General features: G+C 40.5%; 1 protein-coding gene across 5 annotated transcripts; it reads right to left on the bottom strand.

Moving 5' to 3' along the window:
- Positions 1 to 293: 293 nt before the first annotated feature.
- LOC133484007 (SH3 and cysteine-rich domain-containing protein 3-like) lies at positions 294 to 27,877 on the bottom strand. Of its 5 annotated transcripts, none has more exons than XM_061786018.1 (14): positions 27,216 to 27,877; positions 26,997 to 27,126; positions 26,709 to 26,886; positions 26,473 to 26,551; positions 24,784 to 24,940; positions 24,595 to 24,692; positions 24,012 to 24,093; positions 23,775 to 23,872; positions 23,645 to 23,711; positions 22,549 to 22,598; positions 22,344 to 22,447; positions 22,206 to 22,257; positions 21,748 to 21,885; positions 294 to 404 (listed from the first exon to the last, which is right to left on the bottom strand). In XM_061786018.1, exons 3-14 carry the CDS (start codon positions 26,723 to 26,725, stop codon positions 402 to 404), a joined length of 945 nt encoding a protein of 314 aa, XP_061642002.1. In that variant the 5' UTR covers positions 26,726 to 26,886; positions 26,997 to 27,126; positions 27,216 to 27,877; the 3' UTR covers positions 294 to 401. The 5 variants fall into 5 exon arrangements, with proteins under 5 accessions (XP_061642002.1, XP_061642004.1, XP_061642003.1 ...); XM_061786020.1 differs by lacking the exon at positions 294 to 404 and adding an exon at positions 13,931 to 21,655 and having other exon boundaries at positions 24,804 to 24,940; positions 26,791 to 26,886; XM_061786019.1 differs by lacking the exon at positions 294 to 404 and adding an exon at positions 13,931 to 21,655 and having other exon boundaries at positions 24,804 to 24,940; positions 27,216 to 27,876.
- Positions 27,878 to 27,994: the final 117 nt, after the last annotated feature.

Genomic DNA, 27,994 nt, shown 5'->3' on the forward strand with positions numbered 1-27,994 from the left:
CTTCATTTCGTCAGACCACAGCCCTTCAATAGAAGAAAAGTGTTTTGCTGCAAACCTGGGGCATCTATAGGCAATTGATTATAAACCTAGAATAGCAGGGAAACACGATGTCTATTTCATGTGACTCCCTAATTGTTTAAAAAAAAAAAATGTCACTCAGAAAACATTGTATGCAGGTACAATCAGATGCGTCTGCTACTATCAGCCCACAGATTGAAGTAAAAACAGGCACACAATGTTTGGAAATGCGATTCAACGAAAAGGAACACAATCTTTATTTTGGCTGCGGCAGAGGCAATTCCGATGTGTCTTGAGGGTGCCGCTCGTTGGTCACGCAGAGTTAATGAGGCGCTGCCCTCAGCTCTAAGTCATCCTGCCACCATTGCCGATCCTGGCTACGATTACTGTAATGAAACGGTCAGGACATTATTAAGCAAACTTCGCCATATATCCATTTACACGCGCTCCGATGGGATCGGGAGACACGTAAGCCAGAAAACAAGACTTACAATGAAACAAGTGACAAAAGAGACAATGGAGATAATACATAAGAGACAGGGAGAAGCAGGCGCTTATCAGTGAGCTTGTCGTTTGCTGTGCTGCGTGCGCTACCACCAGCAACTGAGCCTCTTTTGTGTTTGGATGACTGACACCTCCATACAAACGATTTAACAATATAAAAGCAGACCCAAAAAAAAAGTTACATTTTGTTATTGCATTTATACAGTGGGGTGTGTGTACATGCGGCAGGGTAGCTTACGCCCAAAGCACAATAGAGTTCGCCATAGGGGAAGGCCCATATATGTGTGTGTGTGTGTGTGTTTAAAAACAGTTATTTGTTTTGTCTGCAAATTTCACCCTACAGTTACTTTATTTGACACAGCGGTTAAGCAGTGGCCATCTGAAAGAAATGCTGTTTTTAAATGTGTATTAGGTTCAGTTTACTGCATATTGTTGCTTTGAGGGCTCACATTTGTCTCTCCTTTTAGCAATTACAACAGCAACAATGGCTGTGTGTCTTTTTGATAGGAACTTCCCGTGGTGCACGCTCAGTTGAGAGAAGAATTGATGTGATAAGAGTGTCCGTCCGTCTGCCGCTGTTGCGCTACCAGAGCGAGCGAGAGTCAGGTGGTATTTTTCACGGAATTATCTCCTCCTAATGACCTGGAGATTCTAATTTAAGGTGTGATTAAGGCTCGCTCTTAAGCACCTTATTGGAAATTAAGTACAATCCATTCTGGCTGATGGTGAAGTTGGGGAGATACACTTGTGCTGAACATGCTGCTCTTGTGCTTTTGGTTTACTTGCCAAAAAGCTCATTTGCATTCCATGGCAGAAGTAGTGACCATTGTCTTAAAACGGAAAAGTTTTTCTCAACTTGGAAATAAAGTTTATACATCTCGTCACATATACAACCCAATTCCAATGAGGTTGGGACGTTGTGTTGAACATAAATAACAGAATACAATGATTTGCAAATCATGTTCAACCTATATTTAATTGAATACACTACAAAGACAAGATATTTAATTTTCAAACTGCTAAACATTAACTTGGAATTTTATGACTGCAACATGTTCCAAAAAAAATGGGACAGGTGGCAAAAAAGAGTGAGAAAGTTGAGGAATGCTCATCAAACACCTGTTTGGAACATCCCACAGGTGAACAAGCTTATTGGATTGAATTGCTCAGTCATTCACAAGCAAAGATGGGGCGAGGTTCACCTCTTTGTGAACAAGTGCGTCAGAAAATAGTCGAACAGTTTAAGAACGTACAACGTACATCCATCCATCCATCCATCCATTTTCGGAGCCGCTTCTCCTCACTAAGGTCGCGGGCGTGCTGGAGCCTATCCCAGCTATCATCGGGCAGGAGGCGGGGTACACCCTGAACTGGTTGCCAGCCAATTGCAGGGCACACATAAACAAACAACCATTCGTACTCACATTCACAACTATGGGCAATTTAGAGTTGTCAATTAACCTACCAGGCATGTTTTTGGGATGTGGGAGGAAACCGGAGAGCCTGGAGAAAACCCACGCAGGCACGGGGAGAACATGCAAACTCCACACAGGCGGGGCCGGGGATTGTGCCCGGGTCCTCAGAACTGTAAGGCAGATGCAATAACCAGTCATTCACCGTGCCGCCCCTCAACGTACAATTGCAAGGAATTTAGGGATTTCGTCATCTACGTTCTATAATATCATCAAAAGGTTCAGAGAATCTGGAGAAATCACTGCATCGCTGCAAGCGGCAAGGCCGAAAACCAACATTGAATGCCCGTGACCTTCGATCCCTCAGGCGGCAGCGCATCAAAAACCGACATCAATGTGTAAAGGATATCACCGCATGGGCTCAGGAGCACTTCAGAAAACCAATGTCAGTAAATACAGTTCGGCGCTACATCCGTAAGTGCAACTTGAAACTCTACTATGCAAAGCAAAAGCCATTTATCAACAACAGCCAGGAACCCCGCCGGCTTCTCTGGGCCCGAGCTCATCTAAGATGGACTGATGCGACGTGGAAAAGTGTTCTGTGGTCCGACGAGTCCACATTTCAAATTGTTTTTGGAAATTGTGAACGTCGTGTCCTCCGAGCCAAAGAGGAAAAGAACCATCAGGACTCTTATGGACCCAAAGTTTAAAAGCCAGCATCTGTGATGGTATGGACCTGTGTTAGTGCCAATGGCATGGGTAACTTACACATCTGTGAAGGCACCATTAATGCTGAAAGGTACATACAGGTTTTGGAGAAACATATGCTGCCATCCAAGCAACGTCTTTTTCATGGACGCCCCTGCTTATTTCAGCAAGACAATGCCAAACCACATTCTGCACATGTTACAACGCGTGGCTTCAGAGTAAAAGAGTGCAGGTACAAGACTAGCCTGCCTGCAGTCCAGACCTGTCTCTCATTGAAAATGTGTGGCGCATTATGAAGCGTAAAATACGACAACGGAGACCCCGGACTGTTGAACAGCTGAAGCTGTACATCAAGTAAGAATGGGAAAGAATTCCACCTAGCTGCAACAATTAGTGTCCTCAGTTCCCAAACATTTATTGAATGTTGTTAAAAGAAAAGGTGATGTAACACAGTGGTAAACATGATCCTGTCCCAGCTTTTTTGGAACATGTTGCAGCCATAAAATTCTATGTTAATGATTATTTGCTAAAAACAATAAAGTTTATCGGTTTGAACATTAAGTATCTTGTCTTTGTACTGTATTGAATTAAATATAGGTTGAACAGGATTTGCAAATCATTGTATTCTGCTTTTATTTATGTTTAACACAACGTCCCAACTTCATTGGAATTGGGGTTGTATTTCATAGGTGAATTAGGGACAATAAGATTATTTTTCTACCTTTGAGAAATGACATCTAGTCAAAACTGGTTCAGTCAATTTAGAGTCAGGCTCCCATTGGGTTGTCGCTGCCAACTGCCGATTTAATTATGCAATCCATACTAGAGAAAAACAGCAATTGTCCCACTTTTGCGATTGGAAAAACAATAAAGCTACATTACTTTGGCATGTTTTCCTTTTTTGCCATGCTGTGAAAACACTCTTAAATGAGTAGCCATTGTGATCCACACATACACAACCAACGCAAAAACAATTCTATTAAAGTCTATCGATTTTTCCCACATGCAGCCAGAGAGTATTGATCCCATTCAATTCATTTGGAGATGTGAATTTCTAGTGTTCAAATAGGAAACTTAGTATACAGTTCTGGGCGGCTTAATGAATATCAATTGTCATAGTTCCAAACACGTTATACATAAAGTATATACACTACAAACATTTGTGACTAAAGCTTACACCAACTAAAATAAATGAATGCTGAATTAATCCATTTTTAGTTGGTCAGGTGTGATGCTAAAAATGTGAAAGTATTTGTCTGGACATGCAGATTGTGTTGAAAGCACCATTCCTTTCTAGTCAGCTGATTAAAAAAAAAAAATAATCATAGCAATTATCGTAACGTAAAAGATTTAGTTTAACGAGAAAATGAAAAATTGAGCTTTGGCGAGGCTTATATTTAAAATAGTTGCTTTCGTGGAGTGCCTTCCCACCCATCAAGTGTGAGATCCCCCACTACATAAGAACTCGAGCACCATTGTTCGCATCAGTGATCATACCGCCGGCATGGCCGCTTTAGAGCGCCTCGTTGTCAGCCGTAGAGTAAGTGCGCACGTCACTCAGAGAAAGACGGAAGAGTGAGAAGATGGATTTTTTATTTAATTTTTGACTTGCCAACGAGTGTACTGACTGGGGTGGCGTGGTCGGTTTATAGCGCCTCATTGTCAGCCTTGGGTGTGCGCACGTCAAAGAGAGAAGGTGAAATAGCATGGTTAAAACATTTTTTTTAAAGACGAGGAAAAGCCCTGTGACGACCTGGTATGATATATCCACCCACCCACCGGAGGCTTTAAGCGGATATATTTTCGCAGCTCAAACGTGTAAGCATTAGAAAGATGCTAGAACAAGTAGCATCCATTATTCTAGGTAGCAGGAGTGGTATTTGATTGACAGTTGACAGTTGAGAGGCGCATGGTTTCAGCAGAATCCGCATACACGCCCACGGCATTTGAGTGGAGACCATAGCTTGATTTCACAATTCACTATTTTGAAGCCTCAGTTCATATTCTTGGGGATTTCTTTGAAATCTTTGAAATTTAGCAGCACATCTCTGCGGTGTGTCAAATGTACATTTATTTTTACTTTAAATTGTGGGGAAAAAAATGCCCAATATGTCTCCTATAAATTCTTTTGTTCAAATAACAAGAAGCTATTCTCTTCACGCTCTTCTTGCTGGAGTCAAAGTATAGCCTCAGTCCAAATGTATGGAATGCATTATCAAACGAGAGAGCGAGAGAGGACGAGTGAGAAAACATGGCTGCCGATGGACACGTAGCCTGTGCCGCTGAGTCAACCATACATCGTCACTGGGATCAACGGGGGTCTCAGGGCAAGGTTAGCACTGCATAAAACACTGACATGACAGGCGAGGACATGTTTGCTGTGTGAACAGTGCAGATAACATTTGGAATGCTGTTGCAACAGTATTTTCTCTACACGGGGGTTTTTCGAAGACCACCACCTTCGAGGTTTGTAACTTCGCACAATGAACGAGGTCGCGCAGCGGCTCAAGAAGACGTAATCACACAGCCCAAGAAGACACGCTCAGTTACCGCTGTACTTACTGTTTTTCATTTGATTGTTTTACATTCATAGCCTGCAAGTGTTTTTCATAGAAATATTACAGTAATAGTGACTTCACAACTGCGTTAGCATCGGTTGGGGTCGACTGCAGTGAGTTTCAACCTACATATGAACAGAATTGTCGTGAATCTAGGACCCATTATAAGACCTCCATCTATTGTGTGATTGATTGATCAAGTCTTGCAGTGAGACAAAATAGAGAAGACTACTTGGCTGCAAGCAGCAAAAGCACCATGGATTCACTTTACACGACTATAGTTTGCGGTGCGGTAAGAACAACAATGTTACCAGTTGAGCTACATATAGAAGTATTCAACTAAGATTTAAAGATGTCCAGCTCCAGAACATTTCTTGCAGAAAATGTCCGGAAGATTTAAGCCAATATATTTTCACGGCTAAAACATGTAGTTGTGCGTCAGCATATAGGAAAGATGAGATGCTAAACCAAGCAGCACACCGTGGCATGTTAAATTATTTAGGGACTGTAGGCCTTGGATTATAAACAACAGGCTGCTTCAACAAGTCTCACAGCAAAGACAATTATTTGATGACATCTCCAGGTAGATTTCCATTACATTGCCTATTATAAGCCACTGTCATCACATGACACAGAAGCTAATATCTTGGTTTCAGACTTCATTTCAATTCTTCGTGTGAGTTACGAGCCAAGCAATCTGGCTAGCAGGTAGTCGTGAGGTTACAACAGATGAGCCGGGACCTTGAGATGTACGCTAGGATGGCGGCATAATGGCGATTAATGCAATTACGGTGCATGTGGCCTTGCTGTCCATCAAACTGTATCACTACCATCAGGTTTCAATCAAGACAATTCCGTCTTTCTTTCCGATTGCAATGCTGATTGCAATATAGGAGTTAAATCCAACGCAATAAAGGCTGAGTGAGGGTGGGAAAGAAGCGCATTGGCTCTTAAATAATAGTAATAGTGGCTTTGTCTTTAGACATGGTGAAGCAGCATGATATGAGAGATGATCACACATACACGGTGTGTCAGAAAGGTTCCGGGACCGGTGTTCCAAAAGATATGTTTGAAAGCCAAACTACATACTATGAGTTTTCCCCTCCAATGTGGGTCATTGGGGTGTATGGGAACCCGGAATTTATTGCGGTGATGTTTTGTAGTTGTTGAACATCAAGCTAAATGTTGCTCTTTACTTGCATTTGTTCCTTTCGATATTATATGCGTTTGCATTGGATATTCGTCAAGCAAAGGTTGGTATTTGCAAATTTATTTCATCTGATTGTGGCTAGTGTTTTAAACAGTGGCTTTTCTAGTCGTGTTCTTAAGCAATCCTCAAGCACTTTCTTGAGTTACCAAATGTATGAGTTGAGCTTCCTCAGCAAGATTTGTTTTTCTGCGAAGAATAAGAACCAAGTTGACCTCCTGTGAGTCCTTGCTTCAACATAAAAATCATAGAGCCAATAAAGCGAAGTGTATCAGAGATGAGCAGGTGAGTAACCGCACTGATCAATAAAAACAATCTGCAATGCACTGAATCTGTAATGAGTGAGCCGCGACACAGCGAAGGATTCCCGTATCGTTTGTGACACCGGTCCTGGAACCTTTCTGACACACCTCCTGGATCCGAACGTGAATCTCTTGACTGTGAGGAAGACATGGTACCCAGAGTAGACCACCGTTCTGCCACGGGGATGATATTTCTAAAAACGTTTTAGTCATTCATTCGCTATAGAGCTTGTCCTCAATAGGGTCGCACTGGAGCGGTAGTCTGTACCAGCTGACTTTTGGCATGAGAAGCGTGGTCCGCCATAGATTGAGTTACCCGCAGAAAACCCCCACAAACTCCACATAAGAAGGCCGGATCCGAAAATTCAAACCCAGAACCTTAGAACTGTGAGGCAGACATGCCACAGAGATGATAGTTTTTCCATTCAAGACTGCCAAAATGGCTTGGGGGGGGGGGGGGGGGGGGGCTGAATGGCCAAAAAAAAACATCCCTAGAACCTCTTGATAAAGAACGGAGACTGTACGACGAAATGGCGCCTCGGCCTTGAAATCAAAAAGAAAAAAAAATGCCGTTCAAAGCTGATCAGTCTCACAGACAAGTATAGGTGCAGCTCACGACTCGCTCCTGACAGAGCATCTCTGCCGAGTTTGTGTCGGAGACACCCGCCATATCCTCTGGAGGCCATTTGTTGATCGCTGGCACCATTCTGTCATTCAACGAGCTCACTGATTTACCTAAGGACAAAGACTTGAAACAATCCCGTCAATACCCATCAGACTCTCTCTCGCTCTCTCTCCCAGTGTCACTCGTCTGCTCCTTCAAAATTATACTTCACGTTGATGACATCACACAGACACACAAATATTACTGAAAGTCATGGAGAGAAAAGCATAAGGCAAGAAGAGTTTGGAGTGGAGTTGGTTGAAATCACTGTTGAAATAGTCCACACCCCCCTGCTTTGGTTTCCAGTAGGGAGTCAAACTTCATTGCTGGACATGGGAAATTCCCATAACACATGCGTTCCAGGCATCGGGTGATGGTTGGCCGAAGTGAGAAAAGGCGGAAATACTGTAAGAGCTGTTTGTGAGTTTATTTTGAGCCCCATTACCCCCCATTACCGATGAGTATGTGCTCTCGTGTCGGCTGAGGGTGCAGGTGGCCCAGCGAGGGGAGCGCCTATCAATCTCTACTGTTCACTCTGCCCATTTATTCATCACCCGGTCGCGGCGACAATCGGCCCATTCCGCGCTACTTTTTGTTCGCCTGTCCTCCATCTTTCAGATAATCAGTCCATCAACGCATCCATATGGGCACCCGTCCAGCAATTCATCTACCTGCCCATTTATGTGGCCATCATTCAGCTTTTTGTCCGCCCCTTAGCCATGCATCCACCCTCACACACATACAGACGCACGGCGGCTTTCAGCGACCCCATTAGGACGCCGCATGGACTCTAAAACAGACAAATGACAAAAAGAAGCCACGCGATCAATAGACGAATCGGGAGAAGAGCGAGGAAGGAGGAAAAAGAATAAGAAAAAAAAACGGCAGATAGAAAAACCTTAAGTACGGATGCCGGCGGCGGCCTCGGGAACCGAGAGCTTCTTGAATCAATTACCAGCCCGCAGATAAATCGGCTAATTGAAATGGATTGGCGCTGAAGGATCATTCTGCTGTACAAGCGGCCGTGAACCGGAGAAGAAAGACAGCACGTCATCCTGCCATCACGTTAACTGGATGCTTATTTTCGCTGCACCATTGCATGCCGCCAAGGCCTCGGTATGAAATGAGGACGATCGAATCCAAAGATATTTGTGGCCACCAATCACCTTTGGTATTCTTACAAACCAGGATATCTACACTGCTCTTTCATCTATTTTTAACTTGTACTTAGTTCGAAAATTACGAACAAACAGTAAACCACTGCCTATTGGCTTTAAAACTAAAAAAATAAAACAATCAACGATTTGCTTCAAAGTTGTAATTGGTGTGGATTAAGTATTGCCGAAGAGATACATATTGACTGTTATAAAATCTCTGTCGGGGAGCCTGGGTTTTTACTGGCAATTATGGAGAGCCTTCACCACATGCATATAAATGTGCATTTCCAGCATTTAAAAAAAAAATATATATATATATCTGTAAATCATTTCATTTTAAAGGTAACAGTGTAAATCAGCTTGAAATGACGTTTAAGTTTGCAGCTGGTGGTATATTTACAGTTTAAACTACAGCAGTGCTTTGAGATAGGAGTTTCATTCATTTGGTGACCACGCTCATAACACCATACACTCATATCTCAAATCACCTGTCCCCATTAAAATGAATGTAAATGCCATCAATTTATTCCAGCCCCCACCCCAAAAAAAAAAAACTTGTCTAACAGGTTTTTAATACAAAATAAATAGCACTCTATAATATTGTGCTTTCAGTGATGACATGATTACGTAGAATGTAAAGAAATTGTAATACATTTTGTCACATTTTTTGCTTCACTTCAATGACCATCGTGTTGCTACCTGTTGTGTGTGCCTTGGCCACCTGGGGGCAGTATAATACAGACATAGAGAGACACGTGAAGAGTTTCACAACTGACTCAGTAAGATACAGTAAAATGTTTTATTTTTCGCAAAGGGTAAAGAATATTTGCTGGTGTGTATCGTTATATTGTTGGTCTGCGTGTGTTGCACTATCGTTTGTGTTCCACAAACCGTTGCTTACAGGGTGATAACACCGTGACACGGCTCGTATTTCGAAAAACTCGTACCTCAAGGGACCACTATTAATACAGGCACCCCCCCCCCCCCCCAAAAAAAAATTGCCTTGGCTGAGGTTTGCGCACCCCTTCGCTACACCAAACAAAATAAAAACTATTTCCTTAGTAACTTGGGGGAGGGGGCACTTCTGCCCTGTATAGCAGAAAAAGGACAGAAAGTTGACATAAAAAAAAAAACCCACCACTGTAAGGATTATTTACACAAGCTGATTTCACCCTTGGATAGCTACTCTATATTCAGTACAAAATACATATCGTAAGAAGCTGTGCCTCTACTGCCCCTTATTAAACACAAACATACCTCCGGGTGCTACTCGAGGAGACTGTTATCTGAATAACGCACACAGATACAAAACGCAAGAGTGAATTGTCCATAAATGGCAAAAGAAAAATTGTGCCGAGCCTGCAAAAAATGTGACACAGATGTTGCATCGCAGAGAGGAGGGACGTCGATACCTTGCAGTCAGTACGACACGGAGAAATTGGACCGAGGCCATTATACACTCAAATCACTAATTGTAATGCGCTTGTAAGCGTGTGATTGGACGACACTGCTACTCTTAATAAGAAATGTGCCGTATCAATAAGCTGATCCAATGAGATCCACTCATCCGGGACGTTCGACAAGGAGAAAGAACAAGTCAGTAGGTTTCGGTGCAGATTCGGATGAAGCTGCAGATTTTGCCCTTTGAGCCTGAAACACAGGAACCACAAAGTAGCAGACTAATACTCAAATACAGAAAAAGTATAGTGTTCCAAAACCTGTGCAGTATTGCAATAGAACAGTACTATTATATTGCTTTATGTTAGAAAACAAAGTCATCTTTAGAGAATAAATTGGTCATATATGCGTAATAGAAAAACAAGAACAAATATGATAAAGCTGTCATGAGATTTTTTTAAAGTGGTAATCTTATGAGAATTATGTCAAAACAATGAGGAAAATTAAAAACAAGTTAAGAAAAGTTATGAGAATATGGTCGTAATGTTATGAAAGAAAACATTAATATTAAGAAAAAAGTATATTTATATATTTTTAATCGTAGTCTTCCAAGAATTAAGTTATGTTAGGAGAAAAAAGGTCAGTTATTATCAGGAAAAAATGAAATAATTTGAGCATAAAGCTGCAGTACTATGAGGAAAAACTTAGTTGAAGTTGTCATGTTTTGTGAAAAAAAAAGTTTAGCATAAAGTAAAGTAAGTTGCGTTATTAGAACAAAGTCTGAATATCACAAGAAATAAAACTTATATTTGAAAAAAAAAATTGGACTCTGAAAAATTTCGTATTACAAAGAAAGTAAATCGGAATGTTGCAAGACTGAAGCTGTAGTAAAGCGGTCGTCTTTTAAAAAAAAAAACAAAGGTCCTTAGCTATGAAAATAGTCGTAACATTGCGAGAAAAAGGCGTAAAGTTACAAAAAAAAAAAAAAAAAAAGCTTTTTAGGAGGAAAAAAGTCAACGAACAAAGTTGCAAAGGTACAAGAACAAACTGGTCACATTGAGAGAGACAAGTCTTCTGGCGCTCGCTTTTATTCATGTCTGCTCATGACTTCCTGTTTATTTTTTTTTAATTAAAAGAAAGACATTTTTTATTTTTTTTTTTAAAAAAAAGGTTATTTTCCTCTTGCATCTCTGCTTTTCATACTCAACCACCTTTTGGAGACTTCCACAGTGTGTGTGAGTGAGAAAAAGTATTTTTTGTGAGAGAGAGAGCATTTGTGAGAAATAAATGAGTGCATAAACACCCTTTGCCTGAAGGGGGCGCACGCCACATCATGAAACAATTACAGCCTTAAATTGACAGTTAATTAATCTGAAGTCAAATTGGCTTTGCCAGCGTCCCCTTGAGACCTGTGGTGACTGAGGTGCGAGAAAGACTGGTCATCTTATCACTCGACTGATCTACTCGTCCCACACGAGATGAAATGTGTGTGTGTGTGTGTGTGTGTGTGTGTGTCATCGCAATTTATCTGCCTATTGCCAGTTTATTCCGCTGAGTTAGTGTTAGGTGTTAATTAGTTGTCTGTGTATCTCTAAGGAAATCTTCATAGCTACTGTTTGGGTACTGTGCATGTGTACGCCAGTGTGTGTGTGTGTGTGTGTGTGTGTGTGTGTGTGTGTGTGTTTTAGAAATGCTAAGCACTTAAGATTTTTGTTTTTCCCCTCATAAGTGTCAATACGCCAAACAAAACAAAACGTAAATCCTAAAACTCCACAAACACAAACGATGTGCTAATAATAATTATTCGTTTTTTTAATTTAGTCTAAAGATATAGTAAGGTTAATTCTGATAATTAAGTCTGACTATTATGAGGGACAAGTTTGAAAGTTATGAGACTAAATTTATAATATTGGGGTAATATATAGGGGAGGTTGGGAGTAAAAAGATGTCCATTTAAGAGAATATAATTGTAATATTACAATAACTTTTTTTTTTTTTTTAAATGATGCCGTCAAGAGAAAACGTCAAATCAAAAAAAAGTCGTAAAGCTATGAGAGCAAAGTCAAAATATGACAAAATTACTTTCTGGGAGGAAAAGTTACATTTTTAACAGTCGCAATCTTATGAGGATAATGTCTTAATATAACAAGAAAAAGGTTGTCAAGTTACAAAAATAAAGTGGTAATGTTACAATACAAACGTAAATAGTAATATTTGTCGTAATGTTACAGGAGTAATGAAAACTTATGAGTGATGAAGTCATGTTAGTGAAAAAAAAAAGCTGAATATTCCTCCAAAAGTAACTTTTTGAAAACCAGAAAGTTTTAATATTACAGAATTGTACAGTATTTTTCGAGGTTATGAGAAAGACATCGTGTCACAAGTATTAAAAAAAATAAAAATAATAATAATCTTACTTTTACAAGAGAAACTTTACATTTTTGGAGACTTGTTTTTAGTCTTTTAAAAATATTAATAAACTTGTAATTTTAGGAGGAAAAAGTCACAGTAAGATTACGAGAAATGGTAATCTCCATTAATAAAACCATAAAAAGTTGTAATGTTCCAGAGGGAGAAAAAAATGATTCAACAATAATAATAATAACATTTATTCATCATAATGATGATAATGTTACAAGAAAAAAAGTTTTAATGTGAAGAGAGCATCCTGTTTTGAAAATAAAATGACTATTTTTCACACACTTGGGGGGCAAGTTCACTTATACAGTGAACACAAATTGAATGTAAAGAATTAACAGCAAAACCCCCAAAAAGCAGAACGGCAGCAGGACGTTTTGGTATTTGTGAATGTCGTTTTCGCGGCGTGTCAGACTTTTTGTTAAGTGCAGAAATGAAGAGAGAACAGGCGCAGTCTTTTATTGTACTCAGTACATTCCCTGGTTCCTCAGGGCAACACTGGCCCAACTTCCATTTCCAAGTAGTATTGCTTTAGCTGGGATGCCAGTGCATCTGCATTGGTGTAAATGAATTTTATTTATCATCTTTCGTGACATATTGATCGATTTCACTGATTGGATTTAGACCACTCATGCACTAAATGTTTGGTTTGTTTTCCTAATCGCACTTTGTTTCTTTTCTTTCAGGCAATCTAGATGCTACTGACCAACGTAATGAAACTGAAGATGACAGTACCTCAGTTTTAGTTCAACATTATTGAATTTTATAAAAACATGGACTAATAACATCATTTTAAGAATGATCATGTTACAATGCCCGTTTATGCTGTGCTCCTTCGGGTGTACAGGTCTTGGCCACCAGGGGGCAGAATAAGACAAACACACATACATAATCGAACAAGAGTTTCACGACCAAGTAAACTGTCGTAACAATCGTTTTTCGCAGAGGATAAAGAATATATGCATGTGACTATTGTTATATTGTGTTTCTGTTGCATCTATTTGAGGTGAGGCATAGATTTATTCAACTCGCTGATTAATTAGGGGAGCTATTTGTAAAAATATGGCCAACTCAAACAGACACGTTGAGTATTTACATGGTGAAAAGTCAAATAATTCGTTAAAATATATCAACATATATACATAAATCTATGTGAAAGCTTGACCTTAGTCAGTCGTTTGTCCCACTGCGTCCATTTTTAGCCCATCAAACACTTCAGAATAAAATTCCACTTCCTGCTGAGCGAGCAGTCAGTCAACAGCCGGCATTCATCAAAAACAACACTTTTACCGTTTTGTCGCATCGTCGGAATGTGTGGCGAGTGTGACAAATTTGTCTCCGCTTTGTGTCGCGCTGACGGGACGGAGGCGACGCGTCGCGGCCGACCGACTTTGTGTGATTAAAGAGACGACGGGCGCAAACCATCTGCCTGTCACGTACATCTGTCATCGCCCGGCGCTCGCCATCAGCTGCTCATCACTCAAAATAAAAAAAAAACAACAACAACAACAACAGCACAATGGTGGGGAGGAGGTGCCGCTTTATAAATATAGAGACAAAAAGAAGGAGCTGCAGAGACAGACAGCGGCAACAACAAATTTATTAAGGATTAACCTAGCAGCGATCACATGATAGCTTTGCAAAAACAATAGCATAGCAGCTAGCATTGAGCAGAAATACTCAATACATTTATGAGAGAATTAGTTTTTTGGTTTCTAAGAAGAACAAAATCTCACTGTTTCAAGCAAAATGTTTTATGTATCGTACAAATCCAACGTTATGACTTTTTTCCCCTCATTAGATTACCACAATTGCTTATAATAAAAAAATGTACTATTGCAGCTTTCACACACAAAAATACTAATTTATTTTTATAGTGAAGAAAAAAAATGCGTAATATGATTTTTTTTTTTTGGGAAGAAGAATTTTCACAATTTCTTTATGGTGATATTTCCCCCCCCCCCCCAAAAAAAAAAAGTAAGATTAGAAAAGGTTTAGATAACTTTCCTCGAAAAATCATGCAAAGTTGTACATTTTTTACTTATCTGCTGAAGTTACAAACTTTTTTTCCCCTTGAGGTTATGACAGTTTTCATAACACTACAACTTTTTTCCTGTAAGTTTACAACTTTTTTTTTTCCTCAAGCCAAGTATTCTTGTAACATTTCTGTCTTTTTATGTCTTGTAAAGTTAAAAAGGTTTTTCAGACTATGACTATCCTAGTACCTTTTTTTCCCCTCAAAATATGACTTCTCAAAATGTCCTAATTTATATCTCTTGTAAAGTTAATGACGACTTTTCTCAAGAAAAATTCTGACTGTTGTAATACAGTATAATGCAACTTCATCTCCAAATATTGAGCGTATTCTTGTATATCCATCCATCCATTTTCTGAGCCGCATCTCCTCACTAGGGTGGCGGGCGCACTGGAGCCTATTCTCGAATAATTTATTTTTTTGTTAAACAGTTTCGTATGGTATTGCTACTTTTATAGAAAAAAGAAAAAAAAAAAGACCGTCTTGTTACAATTTTTCCTCAGGATTTTTCTCTGGTAACACAAACGATTTTATTCCTTGTTTTTCTCATAATATTGCGATCTTTGTAGCAATGTTGCAACAATGTCTTTTCTCCTTTTCTCATATCATTGAGACTTGAATCAATAATAAACCTAAAACTTCAACTTCCTGTAAGGTTAAAAAAAACCGGTAGGATTACAACTTTATTGTATTTTTTCTCTTTAAATATGACTGCATTCTTGTCACATTTCCAACTTTTTATCTCTTGTAAGAGTACATTTATGATCTGAATTATTATTATTTTTTTAAATAACGACTGTATTCTCGCAAAATTTACATCCCTTGAAAAATGTTGCCTTTTTTCCATATCATTGCGACTTATCTAATAAAACCAACTACGTATTCTTGTAAAGTTTTAAATAACAGTTTTAAGATGCCAACTTTTTTTCCCAATCAAAATATAAAAATGTATTCTCGTGACAGTTCAATTTTTTTTTTGTCCCCTCTCTAGTCAAATTTCGACTTCTCATCTCTTTTTCTTGTGGAATTGTCTTTTTTCATCATTCTTTTCCAGTCTTGTGTTCTGCCTTTCCCCAGATAAAAACACAGTCAGCAAAGGGCCCGTTGGGAGTTAGTGGGCAAGAGCAGCCTTCATCTTTCATCTCCGCATTCCTGGCCATGTTCCCTCTTTCCCCACCTCCACCTCCATCTCTGTCTCTCCCCCCTGTCCAGCAGCCGTCTTTTTCCCTCCTCCCCTCGACTATCTCCCTGGGATTATCGATTTGGCGTAGGCCGTGATGGAGTCTCGCTGGGTGTAATGCGGGCCCCGAAGGTGTCTTCGGAATGGAGAGCATCGTGACTTATGGACTAAGTATAGTTACGCTTCCACAACATCTGAATCACGCACACACACAAACACACATCAACACTCTCCCCAATGCAAAGCGCCCATATGTGGAGACAAAGGATGTGCACATTGATCCTAACACTGAATTCACATTGTTAAAATAGCATAATGTCAGTGGAGAAAATATTATTTATTATTAGTTATTTTATCGTTTCTTCTATTTTTTTGTTGCATTCAGGGGAGTTTTCAACAACTGCGCTTGACAGTGGAAATGTTCTATGATCAAACCGTCACCATTAGGCAATGGTTGAAGTCACATTTGAACATTCCTAATACAGTGGGACACTTGAGATACTAGTGACCCGACTTGGACGCGCTGTATGGTGGCAGTGAACTAATCCCACTTCACAACAAGCGCAAGTTAGCAGATGGTAAACAATTCTTTAAAAAAAATTGTAAAAATATTGATGTTTATACCCACTGTTAGCTGAAGGTTGCTATCAACCTAAACAGAAAACAAAGACAATTACACACTGTGTATTCAAAACAAACACACTGTAACCTCTGCTATCTTCATGCTAACTAACATACAACGGGAAATGGGAAACACGATTGGCACACGGGCTAACAATTAGCATCTAACTCTTGGCATTAGCATATGATAGTGTTAATTACATCTTTTAAAAAAAGTTTCTGTGCTTTCATAAATAGAAAAATAAGTTTCCTCTGGTGCTTTTTTTTTTTTTTAATTATTTCTTTTCAAACATAAATTATGTATCCAAATACCTAAATAAAAAAAAATGTGAATTTTCACTTAGTCTTAGCATTAGCAAATGTTAGAATTATTCATATGATTGAGCCGTTTGGTTAAACAATTTTTAAAAATTTCTTTGGCTTTTTTTTTTTTTTTAAAACAACTTTTACAATTTTAAATTTACATACTCAAACTAAACCAAAACAATAACATTGAATTTTATTTTTCCATTTGTATTTTCCCCTCATTTCGCCACACTCGTAGCATTAGTATATGTAAGCATTAATTATTCGTACAAAAAGCCTTTATTTTTGTATTTAACCACATTTGTTGTAGTACTAGAATGTTTCCGCTGGTGATTTTTCTGAACATAACTTTGGTAAGGTATCATTGTTTACATAACTAAAATAAACTAAAAATAATAAAATTACTTTTTTTTTAATTTTTATTGCTGAATTTCGCGTCAGGCATTAGCATATGTTAGCATTAATTATAGGTCTAAAATGTCTACTTTGGCATTCATCTGACTTTTCTGAAACAACAGAAAATAAAGTGTAACTGATATTATGAACTCATTTTGAGTTAACTTTATACAGGGACCAATATTAATAATAATAAACGATACACGAGCCTATCTGTAATACTCATTTGGATTCCCAAGCATGCGGTGGAATTGCGATTGATTCCCCCTCCCCGTGCAGAAGTTATTCATGCAACGTCGCTAGCTTGCCGCCACGTATTATTGATGATAGTTCGCGGGGCTTACAATAGGGGCTGCATAATTGATTAAAAGGCGTTTATTGTGATGCTGCTTCCAAAATCTCCGCATGCTTTCATTACCTACACACAGACAAACACACTTTCTCCCGGCGCATGCCACCCAAAGCCCAAAAGCTAAAGGCGCTCATTGCAAATGCGTGAATCCTATTAGGATCGGCCCCACAGTCGGCCTCTGCTTAGCAAATAAATAACAGTAATGATGACGATCCCTCATCTTGTCACCGGGGCGCACCCCCCGGGAGGAAAAGGAGGAGGGGCTGGGGGGGATTGTGGGGGGGGCTCATCTTGGCCTAATTGGTTCCAACCCTGCATCACCTCCCTTCGCGCTCTCAGGATCCGCTCAGTAAACTATTGTGTGTGTCGTCACCCTCTCTGCTTGTCCGTCTATATGTTCCCAGTCCGGGGTGGACCCCGCTTCTCTCGCCAAACGTCAGCTTTGATTGATTCCAGTTACCTGCGACCCTAATGAGGATGCAAGTGCTATGGAAAATTGATGGGTGGGTGGGTGGGTGGGTGTGCCCTGGGACTGACTTGTGACCAGTTCAGGGTGGACCCCGGTTCTCTCACTGCTGCCAGAAGTCAGCTGGGAAAGTCTCCAGCTCCCCCACGACCCAAATGAGGAAAAGCAGCAGAGAAAATGGATAGATGTGCCCCGTGATTGACTGGTCACGAGCCCAAAATGGACCCCACTTCTCTCACCAAAAGTTAGCTGGGATAAGCTAGCATACTTTATATTTGTCTTGCTTTGGTTTATCTTTTAGAAGGATGGATTTTATTGTGCTAGCGTAGCTTAGCTTTTCCTGTTTTTAGCCTGACTGTCTTTAGTCTCTTAACTTTATCTTGTCATATTGCCTTGTATCTTATCTTACCTTATAGATGGAGAAGCCTTATTTTCTTATACCAGCTTATCTTTTTTAGACAAAGTCATTTTGCTTGACTTTGTTTCGTTGATCTTGGCACATTTAACACGTTTAGCTGAGGTGAGCTCACATTGTATTGCATCGTATCTTGTTTTATCGTCTCAACCAGTTTATCTTATATTATTGATGACTTTGTTTTTGTCATTATATTCTATGACCTACAGTATTTTACGACTAGGACTTGTGAACTCGTATATCATATTCTCTTAGCATAGCATTTTCGTGGTTTGCCTGCTAGTTAGCTTAGCATAGTATAGCTAAGATTTTTGTCCTTGTTTATCTTAAATTATTGGAGTCGTCATTTTGTCATCTTAGCTTTTGTTTGTGTAGCTTGACTTTGTTTCGTTTATTTTAGCTTAGCTCATTTTATTATATTGCATTGTAATTCTAACCTCTTCACACACTTTATTTTGTCATCTTATCACAGCATTTCTTGGTTGACAGCAGCTCTGCTAGTTAGCTTAGCATTGTTGCGGGGACCAGATCTTACAGTCTTGTAATTTTGTCCTGTTTTAGCTCACAACAGAGAGACTTATTTTGGTTGCTCATGTTTTGTTTTTGTTTTTGTTTCTTTACTTAGATCATTTTAGATTATCTTATTTTAGGCAGGTGAAGAGATGTGCTTGCAAGGTTTTAGTAGTTTGTGAGAGGATGGAGACAGGAAGCAGTTTTGGCAATGTCCTGCTGAGTTTCTCCATTTCTCAATGACAAAACTCAATACGAGTCTACCAGGCCAAGACAATTGCTAATATAGATTTGTTTTTCCATCTCTCGAGCTTTTTGTAAATGCTAAATGATCAAGGTGGTACTTTCTGCACAGTGTACATGCAGCATGAAACATGGCAACGTGTTGTTTTTCACTGCCGCAAATTACAGACACATCATTGATAATATTGGGATTTCATTACCCTTAGACATGACGCATGTTATGATTATTGGCAGACAAACAACTCTGACTGAATGAACATTAATGCATCATGCAAGTATAATCGCCTCGTATTTGATTAATAGGGTTGAGTCAAAGTGCAATAACATTCTAATAGGTTTTGGTCAGTTGAGTTTGGATCAAAATGCGGCGCATGAGTGACCTCTGTTGGCTAAAACAAGCATCGCATGACATGCTTATCAATACGTCCTGTTTGAATGAGGATTTACACACACACACACAAATATTTGTGTTTTGTGGATTGGTGCCTAATTGCCAAAGAAACAATGTCTTCATTTTGTAGATGGATTGCATATAAATCCATCCATTTTATCCTCCCTTAGGGTCATGGATGAGCTGGAGTCTTATCCGAGCTGACTTTTGGCTAGAGAAGCGGGGTACATCCTGGACATCCTTGTCCATTCATGCATTTCCAATAACACTTGTCGTCATTGGGGTTGCGGGTAGCTGGAGTGTATCCCAGCTGACTTTTGGCACGAGAGGCAGGGTCCAGAGAAGTGGCAAGAGAAGTAGGTCACCAGTCAATCACAGTTATATTGTTAGTAGCAGTCAACACCACTGCGTTTTTTTCTTCTTCACAGCCCTTTATTCATTTTATTACACAATGCATTCAAACAACAATCAAAACGAGTTTATAATCCCTTGAAGCTTGTTGAACTGAGCTGTAGCGAGGCATGCTCACATGACGTCACGCGTGATGACTTTTAAGGCATATTATTCCTACGTGTCTGCTTATGCAGGTTTGCGATATGCTACAGCTTGGCATCGGGTGGGGGAGGTTGTTTCCTGGGCCGCAAGTGACCCGTCTCCACCTACTCGCCGCTGCTTCCCTCAGATGACAAATGACAAACTCAGCGTCTGGATCCAAGCATGGAAAGCAGCACATCTGAAGAGAAAACGGATTCGGGCCACACGGTGTCAACACGAGCAAAGAGGTGCGGTGTTGACACAAACCCGTCTGTCTTTGTGATATTCGGACCTGCGGTCCTCACCGGAATGCCATTCCCGTCATTCCAGATGCCTCTCGACATGGCAAACTGGCCCCTCGGTTCTTCCCGTTGCCAATTACGCCGCACGGGAAATAGTAACGCGTCCCTCGGAAGGTCTTTAAATGCGTCACATGAATGTGGCCGATCTGTCCGGATAATTTTGAAGGATGCCATTAAAAAAAAATCCTATACATTCTGGACTACTGCTTGTTTGGAATTCCTTTTTCAAGTAATTTGGTTTACGTGTAGAAAAAAATATGGCTCCTGCGTGGAGTTCATGTTAGTGTTCTCTGGGTACTCAGAAATAAAAATAAAAAGCATGATAGTTTCATTCAAGACTCCTTCAGTGTGAATGTAAAAGCTTGTTTGTCTATATGTGCACTGCAATGGACTGGCGACCAGTTCGGGTGCACCCCGCTTCTCTCGCCCAAAGACAGATGGGATAGGCTCCAGCTCACCCGTGATCCTAATGAGGACAAGCGCTATATAAAAAGGATGGATGGATGAATGTGCCGCTGGGACAGGCTCGAGCTTACCTGCAATTTAATGAAGACAAGCGCTATTGAAAATGGATGGATTGTTCAGACTGTGCTCAATGGTTGTACTCTATAGTTGAGCTGTAAATGGCACGAGGAATCATTGTGGTAAGATGTCCTTTTCATGTTTTTTCCTTCACCTTTTGACAATGAGCCATATCCTTTTTCCAATTCCGAAAAATCCATATCCACGAACCTGAAGTTGTCTGTGTGCTCTATTTTCCATTTTGAGAGTAAGTGATCCACTTTTTTTGTGTGTTACAAGAGATAAACGTGAAAGAAACACCATTAGATCATTTTCGAAGCTACGAAGACCCTTTGGGGTAGCTAGCTCGCTAGCAAGATAGCGAGCTAGCTAGCCAACTAGATAGCGATAAATAGCGAGTTAGATAGTTGGTGCAATACTGCATGTGTCAAGGTAAACAAAAAGTCATTTTCCATCTTAAAAATATACCTATTCTTCACCAATTACAGATTCAGTCAAAATGTTGGCCTTCAATCTGTCTTTTGTCATAAACTAAAAAGTACAGTTTGCTACAGTGAACTACAACAGAGATCAAATGAGTGCATCTGTTCATAGAATATCCATGAGTCTCGACTCTTTTAATACAGTATCGTCTTAAATTAAGTTTCATTTCCTTCATTTGCATGCCAAGAATGTCCGTTTTCAAACCACATTCATAGAAAGCGCCAATAGAAACTACAGCAATGAGCAGTCACATCAAGTCGAGGCCAAACTGAAGTACATCAATTCTAATAAAACTGCCGCTACATTAGCATCAGTGCTCAACTCGTTGCTGGCCGCCATTGTGTCCAAGCTATTCAGATGGATTGAAATTAAAATTGTATTCATATGAATGTAATATTTATGGTGACAATTCTTTATAATAAGCTATTGTTGGACCAGCCCCCCAAAAAACCCTTCAGATCTCCTGCAGTAAGTTGTCAGGGAAGAAGCCCAGCTTGCGTCCCGTGCTAACCTTCAGGTAACCGTTCACCTCATCACCTTTCTTCACCACAATCTGTGCCCACACACACAAAAGACAATGACTTTTGTTTATCGCACACATTTCTTTGACTTTAATCGTCATATTGTGCGTGTGTGTGTGTTCACCTGGTCTTTCTTCAGGGTAATCTGGCCCATCTCTCTGTTGCCAACAAAGGAGCGCGTCACTTTATACACTCGCTCTCCGGCTCGTACTCGGATGATGTAATTGGCCGGGATGAAGCCTGCCCTCTCGCCGATCTTCCCCTGATGGGAGACAAATCGTAGCGCGACGACTCAATAGCCGACAGAACGTTGGCAAAGATGTATCATTTCAAATTATTTATCCACATCCTACAAATTAGAACGTCGAGATGATCATTTTTCTCAAACCGAAACAGCAAAAAAGGCGGTGATTACGCTTTGGGGTAGGACAGTACCCCACCAGAACCAACAGATGGTGCTGTGTTGAAAAAAAAAAAAAGATCTTGACACGGCTTGCGATTCAGTGATGACACTAAATTATGGCACCACTACGAGCAAACTCTTCCTTGTTGAAAAGCGATACCCGAGCGAGGCGTACTCACCCTCCACCACTCCTCATTGGAGTCATCGATCACTGTGATACGGTCGCCAGCGCTAGGCGACAAACAGGATGTGATTGTTGACACGTTTAATTAAAAAAAATAAAAAAAGACATGATAATAAGCGTGACGACGTCTTACTGTACGTCCAGGTCATCTTTCTCGATAGCCTTGAAACTGTGCAGAGCCAAGTAGTAATGAGACTGACTGAACACGCCGATCTTCCCCGGATGAGGCTTTTTACTCTGAGTAAAACAAGACGAATGATGACATCATATTTGCGGTTTCGTCCCATTTGAGATGAACTAATTGATTAGCGTGATCATGTTAATGTCGTTAATCTGACCTTGTCATCTGCTGGAGCCTTGTCTCCTCGCTTGTCTCCCTCTGAGCTAGCTACAGCACACACACAAAGGATAGAATAATTGCAATCATTTGCAAAAAAATGTCACGATACTTTGCGAGACGTCCAGACATTGTGACGGAAACTTGCACACCGTACTGATAGTATCACGATAATTTGCCAATTGTGTTTATCTTTCCAGCATAATACTGACTACGATACTGACAGTATCACGAACATTTGTGTAAGAATTTGACAGTCCCATGATACTCTGTTAACAAAACCGATATGATTGTGATAAAAACCCTAATATTTTTCCAATTTGTACATGATAAGAGATAGCATCACGATACTTTACCAGCGATTCTGATAGTATCTGATACCGATATGCTATTTTGCCAGCGACTAGACAGTATCACGATAACATGCAAACGATACTTTACGTCCCACGATACTTTGCCAAGGGTACAGATGGTATCACAATACATTTGTATCATTGCAGATATTCTAAAAGCAATTTGCCCATATTACCGATAGTATCACGATACTTCGTCGATGATACTGATAGTAGCGCAATACTTTGCCAATGATACTAATAGTATCCCAATACTCAGCTAACGATACTGTTCTTCCAACGAGTCAGCGAGTCACCCGCATGATTTGCTTGGCACAGGTTTTAGAAAATAGAAACTGACAGTATCTCGATACTTATCACACAACACACAAATATTCATCTGATACTATGTCAACAATACTAATATTATCACAACACTTTGCCAAGAATACTGCTAGTAGCACATACTGTACATTCCCAATGATACGGACATTCTGATAATTTGCCAACGATGCTGATAGTATTCTGATAGCGCCCCCCCCCACCCCCCTCCCACAATACTGATAGTAGCAGCTACTTTCTCAACGATACGGATATTATCACTATAATTTGCCAATTATACTGATGGTGAAATACTTTTCCAACAATATTGAAACCAGACTAATTTGAAAACAATGCTGACATGACGAAACTTAAACTACTGTTTATGATCATGATAAATTGCCAATGATACTGACTTTTTTTGCAACTTAATTAGTGACTCACCTCCTTCACCGCCGTTCTCCTGCTGTTTGGGCTGGGACTCGTCTTCCTCCATCATCATCATCGTCATCTAAAACGAATAGTACGCTATGACACCAATTCATGTAACAACACGACATGCTTCCATACTGACGTTCTTTTTGTCCTCGGAGCCTTTCTTGCGCTCCTTGTTGGCCATGATGACGCCGATGCGCAGCGTCTCGAACACGGGGTCAGTGCGATTTGACTGCGCTGGCGACCAAAAAAAAATAAGAGAAGGAACACAAAAATGAGGGGAATGGGGACAAACGTAAGCCGCCATCATACCGACAACACTCCAATAAATGTAATTGTATTACGGTTTCATTAGCGTATTATTACTTCGACTCACAGAAGGGCAACAGCTGGGAGACAGTAGCATTCTGCTGGCTGCTGTACAGAGGAGAACTGTACGCTCTCCTGAACCCCGGAGGCTGACACACAAGTGATAGTACAGGTGATGTCATGTGAAGTTTTGCACAAGATACTGCCAGTATCACGATACTTTTCCAACAACACTTGAGCAACTATATTGATAGGGTCACAGTACTTCGCAAACCATTGCGATGACGGTATGACGTTGGTTGAAAACGACGACAGTTTCCCGATACTTTGTCAAAGATAGTATCGCAATACTTCTCAAATGATACCGACAGTATCAGAATACTTGATTAAAGACACTTTATAAATGACACTGATAGCATCACAAAACTTTGCCAAAGATGCTGATTGTATCATAATACTCTGCGAATGATATGATAGTATCATGAAACTTGGCCAACAATACTATCACAATATTTTGTCAAAGATGGCAACCACACGGCTGGTATATCGAAAAACTCGGGTCACTCGTATCTCAAGACACTGCTGTACGTTGAAACCAGCAACAGGGAGATACAGATTTGTACAGATGTATCCAAGAAATGAAAGCTCACAATTTTGCCAAAGCACCTCTGGAACTCTACGTAGGACTGGCACTGGTGGTGGATGCTGGTTTTGCAGTTCTTGCAGCGTAATGCGAACTTGTCGTTTACTGGAGACAGAGAAGGAAACGGGAAAAAAAATAAACGAGTGAGCGCAGCAGAAGTTAAAAGAAGTCACCAGGAAGGAAGCCCTGTGCATACAAACGATCATGCGCGCGCACACGTCGCAGAACTTGGGCTTCTTGCAGTAGTGATCCTTGAACTTGTGCGGCCGGTCGTTGATGGCTTTGATGGATTCTGGCGGAGGCGGCTCGTCTCGCTCCTCTTCCGCCACCTCCTCGTTGTAGATGAAGTAGACCTGCACCACAAAGCCTACAACAATGTAGTGAGCTACACTGCTCCCCCCCAAAAATGCCAAAACACCTTTCAATTTGAGTAAAAGAGTATATAGAAACGTCATTATTTGTTATTCTCAACATACTTTATCCTCCTCGAAGCTTTCATTTGATCTGCTAATTGGAGAAACCCTTCTGCCATTGGCTGACAAATTTCAGTTGAAAAATATCCACCAATACCTCTAGACTTGTACAGGCCCAATTTCTGAAGGGTTCGCCAAGTCTGGAGAAGTCTGGTTGCAAACGGCGTCACAACAATTCGTGACAAGTGCAGTGTGGGCAAAAGAATAAGTCATGTATTTTTGTCATCAATCTTTTTTTTTTTTTTATAAATTATTTTGTTAAGGAGGATGGAGGATGTGTTTTAAGTGCCCGTTTGGTGTTTATTTCGGAAATTCCCCCAAAATGGTAGCCATTTGTCACATTTCTGTTAGAAAGATGGGTGACGGTAAAATTGCCAAGACTTATCGTTTTTGGGTTTGTGGGCGGAGTATCTTGGTGAAGTTTGACTCGGGACAAAACATCCCCCCCCCCCCCCCTCACCGCCCCTTGAACTTTCTGAAAATCCAGCCCCAGGAAGCCAGTTTCACTTAGCAACATGACAACTTGTAGGCATGACCCACAAAACAACTCTCAAAAACCCATTACCACTATTTTGGTTTGAAGTGACTGACAACCGGCAGAATCCGCAAATGAAATGTAACAAAGCTTTATTACGCTACTGCTAAATATACTGCTACACTGATCACACACACACGCACCCGCTCATTTAGGCTTCAGACGTGAGCGGCCTCCAGCTCTCCATCATTGTCAATATTAGAGGTTGTGCTGTGCTCGTCAGGCTGTGGATTAACACTACAATCAGCGGTAATACAGCAGACGCACATTACGCCGCTGTCAGCGTTCTTAAAGCCAGTGGCCACAATGGCTCAGAACATTCCGGGCTCAGGAAAAGTGTAAAGTAGTGTCCCTACTTTATTGGTGAAGTAGCTCAATAAATAAAAATAATAAATAAAGTGTATAATTAGATTTTCATCAAACCATTTTAGAAAAAAAAAAAAAAGGAAAATGAATGAAAATATTTTAGTTTTGAACTGCGCTAATATTGTTTCAAAACTGCATTTGGACAAATAAACAGCTTCCCTCTTCTGCAGTTGAGCAAATAAAAGTCAAAGTCCGTTATTTCCAGAAATACGTTACATATGAATACAGCAAAAAAAAAAAAAATAATAATAATAATAATAACCTTCTGGCCTGTGCTTTGTTTGCTGCACACAACGTTATATCAATGACAGTATCCTGGCTGGTCCGCCAACATGAAAGAGCACTAAAGTACAGTAGGTGATCGCACGTTGCAATGGCAATAATAAAGATTGCTGGTCTAAGTATCTTTGGAAAATTTCATTTTAAGGTTAAAATATTACTTCTTACTACTTTTGATTCAAAACAACTACCATATACGGCCTGAATAAACAACCCATGTGACATGCCTTACCGTGTTATCATCCTCTTTCACCACATTATCCGGCAGAGGGGGGTTGTCATGAATATCCACAGAGTCCTTGTCATCCAGCCTGTCATCGTCACATCGCAAAAGGTCACAAGTGGCAAAAAAAATATATATATATAAAAAATAAAATAATAATACAAAAAAATACACTGTACATAAACACTTCACCACAGGAGATCCTCAGATGTTGTAATAAATCAGGGTTACTAATGTATACTCACGAGTCGTAGTTCGCCATGGTGCACAGCTGAGGTTTTGGGTCACAGAAGTAACTAAAGCTGAGGTTTTAGGTATCAGACGTACCAGAAGCCCAAGTTTGGAGTGCCAGAAGTACCAAAAACTGACGTTTGGGGTCCTAGAAGTATCAGAAGCTGAGGTTTGTGGTCCCAGCAGATTTCACTGCACACACAAAATGCATCATTACAAGCACGCAGATCAAATCAAATGTGTGGCAATGAGGAAAATCTCTCTCATTACATCCATCAAGGCAGCACACAAACAGTTATTACCGACTTTATGTGAAAGGGGAGTCACGCTGATTTTCCTGATAAGAAGAAAACAAACTACTGGCGATGTTGCTGCTACTTGGGTTGTTCTGTTAAAAATCATGCGACGCCACACAGCACACGTATCTAGAAACTGTCGGGAAAAAAAGGGACAAATGATGAGTTACACACGCCGAATGCAGTTGATCAAACTGACCATAAATGTTGAACTCTTCTCCTCACAATTCTTTTCTGGCCGACTTTTCCACGTCCGCCGTTCCAAATGAGGCTCCAACAGGTGGGAGCTCGGGAAGAGAAATGCCAGCATGGCCAGTCCGGCCCTGCCCCGACTCACCATGGGAGAGCATGTGTGACTGTTGGGGACAGCTGAGCACTTGAAAAGCTTTGAAAGGTTCCCCAGCTGAATGGGAAAGAATTGCACCGCTCGCCCAATTGCCTCTGGCCTCAATGTAACCACTCGCTTAAGATGAGCACAGAGGAGCTCCCATTTACATGACATTACATTACAGAAAAATACGAGACGATTGTTTTTGTGAACTGTGGGCCTGTGATTAAAGGTCAGATGACAAAGATGTTATGGGGTCAGTTAAAATTCATATTTGCATTGTTTATATGTTATATAATACATGCACATAACTTCCAACAAGTTTTCAACCATAGTTTAGCTAAAAATGAGGTTTTTATGACACATATTGAGTCCTACCCGAACATACCCGAAGTTCAAGACACAGGGGTGTGGTCACTCTATCCATCGCAAGGGCTACCAGAAGTGACGTTGCAATGCAATGGCGAGCAACGTGTTGGAATCTGCGGAGGACGATGATTTCAACGTACAGGAACACCCGACTGAACTTCGGCATCGTCAAAGCGTACGTTTGAGCCGATCGGGAGGTCGGATCCTGACAGTGACGACGTAGCAGCTGTACAACAGAAAAAGAACTGTGGCCACTGACTCGATGGGACGGTATGTCAAAAGCATGTCTTTTGATACACTCATGGCT

This window comes from Phyllopteryx taeniolatus, chromosome 9, assembly GCF_024500385.1.
Source record: "Phyllopteryx taeniolatus isolate TA_2022b chromosome 9, UOR_Ptae_1.2, whole genome shotgun sequence".
NCBI classification, from domain to species: domain Eukaryota; kingdom Metazoa; phylum Chordata; class Actinopteri; order Syngnathiformes; family Syngnathidae; genus Phyllopteryx; species Phyllopteryx taeniolatus.

Excerpts from the sequence above, each read along its gene's own strand:
- LOC133484007 (XM_061786017.1), bottom strand. Across the intron at positions 24,941-26,472 it reads TGAAAGAGGATGATAACACG|GTCTACTTCATCTACAACGA; the intron begins GTAAGGCATGTC and ends TTTGTGGTGCAG. Across the intron at positions 23,712-23,774 it reads GCTCCGAGGACAAAAAGAAC|ATGACGATGATGATGATGGA; the intron begins GTCAGTATGGAA and ends TATTCGTTTTAG.